General features: G+C 38.5%; 1 protein-coding gene across 2 annotated transcripts in view; it reads right to left on the bottom strand.

Annotated features, from left to right (window-relative positions):
* Nucleotides 1-2,500, bottom strand: part of LOC122265394 (uncharacterized) — a 21,290-nt gene that overhangs the window by 1,923 nt on the left and 16,867 nt on the right. For both annotated transcript variants that reach the window (XM_086542055.1, XM_086542057.1), the window contains 3 exons: nt 2,006-2,500; nt 1,613-1,707; nt 890-1,025 (listed from right to left, as the gene is read on the bottom strand). The exon at nt 2,006-2,500 is cut by the window's right edge and continues 82 nt beyond it. In XM_086542055.1, coding sequence (XP_086398181.1) covers nt 890-1,025; nt 1,613-1,707; nt 2,006-2,500 — 726 coding nt within the window. The remainder of the gene's footprint in view (nt 1-889; nt 1,026-1,612; nt 1,708-2,005) is intronic.

Genomic DNA, 2,500 nt, shown 5'->3' with positions numbered 1-2,500 from the left:
TCCATGCACAGGAGATGCATTCTTTTCCTTCAAAAACTGAATACTAATTAAACATTTGAATGAATAATATATAAATATTTTTGTATAAATAAATGAAAACAAAAATAAAAAGTAACCTTCTTTAGAGTAAGAAATTACTTTTTTTCACATTTTATTAAAATCAAATGAATAAAATTGAAATAATTTTATTATGATTATTATCTAAGCTCTTTTAAGACCTCGTTAGCTATTTATGTTATGTGAAATTTTCTTTATTATTGCCATGTTCCTATTGAAATAAACACTTGCCATCATTTCAATCCTTATAGGCCTACATAAAAACTAAAATGTTGCCTTCATTCATAACTTTTGGGCGAGAGACAGAGTGAGGAGTCTTTGTTGTAGTTACCACCAGACTTACCAATGCTCCGACCACTGGTAAATTTAGCATTGTATCTTCAATGGTAAGTTGTTCGTGAATACCGGTGCAGTCTGTTTACAATCATAATTGTGAGTTACCGGCGTATTTACCATCGTAAATCCGGCCCCTGAGGAAGGTATAAGGACACAAGGCGGCCATTATAATAGACAGGCAACTTTCTGAGACGAGACTGGCAATCTAACAAACCCGCTATTGATTCAGTCTGTCTGTACGAGTGTATGAATGCTAAAAGACACCCAACACACACAAATGGCACCTGCGAGGCATAAACCACGAATTAAACACACTAAAACGTGCACCAATAATGGTCTTAACAGTGGTACTGCTATAACCTCTTCTTCTCTTGTTATACTTCCCTTTCAGGTAGATAGCTACCTCTTGTCTTTTTTTCGCACTTTCCAGAGCCTGGGCGTTCTTTGTATTGGTGTTTTGCTTTTACAAACACGGAAACCATACCATCAAACTTACTTGATGACATCCTGAAGTCACTGGTTTGAATCGTGCGATGAAGCCTATCCACTGTCGAAGGGCATTGGAAGTGAATGTAGCTAGGAACTGGGCGCTGGGGATGACGGCATTAACGTTCCTTTTCCTTCCTGTCAAGCTGCAAAGAATAATTCATCACCAGATGACCAAATTTACACAGGCATTCACACAGGAATCCAGTCAATAGGAATATCCAAGGGGTTGATAAATGCTTAGGGGTCGATTATGAACTTTTGGGTTAAAAAAACACGTTATTTTTATTGTAAATTATGGATGAATGACTGGTAAGCTAAGCCTGATTTAATGTTATATCATAGGAAAAACAACAATGTTTAACCATATCTTGCAAAATCTACACTATAAAATATGTTGTCTAAGGTAGTGTTTTTTTTTCAATTTTTTCCATCGTGACCCAGTTAGGTATTATGCAGTAATCACTAGTTTTTTTGCGCATTTCTTCATCATGTGCAAAATTATTATGATCATTATTTTCTTACCTATTTCATCTACTAATACAATAATTTTATCCGTTTTATATACATTCTCTCTTTACCCTGAAGTACTATAACTTCCTAATAAGAACACTAGCTGACGACTGGTTCTCTAACAACACTTCTATTCCCTCGCTTCGCGTCCTGTCTCAGCAACAAAAAGGGACTTGACATTGGAATCTCTTGCCCTGAGTTTAGCATTGTCTTGACTCACGTTCGAGGTGGGGTGTAGGGGTTCTCGATCACCAGGAAATCGCCAGGACGAAGCCTTAACGTCTTGATGTAAAGATACACCGTCGCGAGGTCATCCTGCCAAGGGAGTAATCGTTTTCATTTTCATTACTCTCGTAGTTGTCGTCATTTTAAAAATGGCGGTTATGTATTGACTGATATTTTAGAGATGATACGCATCATCACTATCATTCTTATCACAAGGACTAACGCTAATAATACTATTACTACTATCATTACACCGATAACCATCACGTGTTATCAACATACTCTCCGTATCATGATTATCATCACTATTGCTATTATCATCATAACCATCATCATTATCATTCGCATCGTCACCACCGTTACAAAAAGTCACATGGATATACGTTACCGTTATATTTGAGAGGGAACACCATGCATTTGGTGGATAATAAGCAGGAAAATTTGGCGAAGTGAAATACGTGAATCCAGAATCCGTGTACGTGTCACACTCATCTGGCGGGGTCGTTGTGGTTGTGGTTGTCATTGTGGTTGTTGTAGTCGTTGTTGTGCTTGCGGTTGTTGACGAGGTTGTGCTTGTGCTTGTACTTGTACTTGATGACGTACTAGTAGAAGTGCTTGTGCTTGTTGTTGTTGACGTACTTATACCAGTACTTGTAGTTGTGGAGGTACTAGTAGTTGTGGAGGTGGGACTGGTAGTTGTGGAGGTGGCACTGGTAGTTGTGGAGGTAGTACTGGTAGTTGTGGTAGAAGTACTGGTAGTTGTGGTAGTCGTACTAGTAGTTGTGGTGGTAGTACTAGTAGTTGTGGTAGTGGTTTTTCCGGACACTGCACAGGACGGAATGTCTACAAAGGTGATGTCCGCAGACCAACCTGGCTTGAAGTT

The sequence above is a fragment of the Penaeus japonicus genome, unplaced genomic scaffold (assembly GCF_977035675.1).
Source record: "Penaeus japonicus unplaced genomic scaffold, GWHDUDI00000001_assembly GWHDUDI00000011, whole genome shotgun sequence".
Taxonomy (NCBI): domain Eukaryota; kingdom Metazoa; phylum Arthropoda; class Malacostraca; order Decapoda; family Penaeidae; genus Penaeus; species Penaeus japonicus.
Note: the sequence above shows the minus strand (reverse complement) of the source record. Positions and strands in the feature narration are given on the sequence as shown.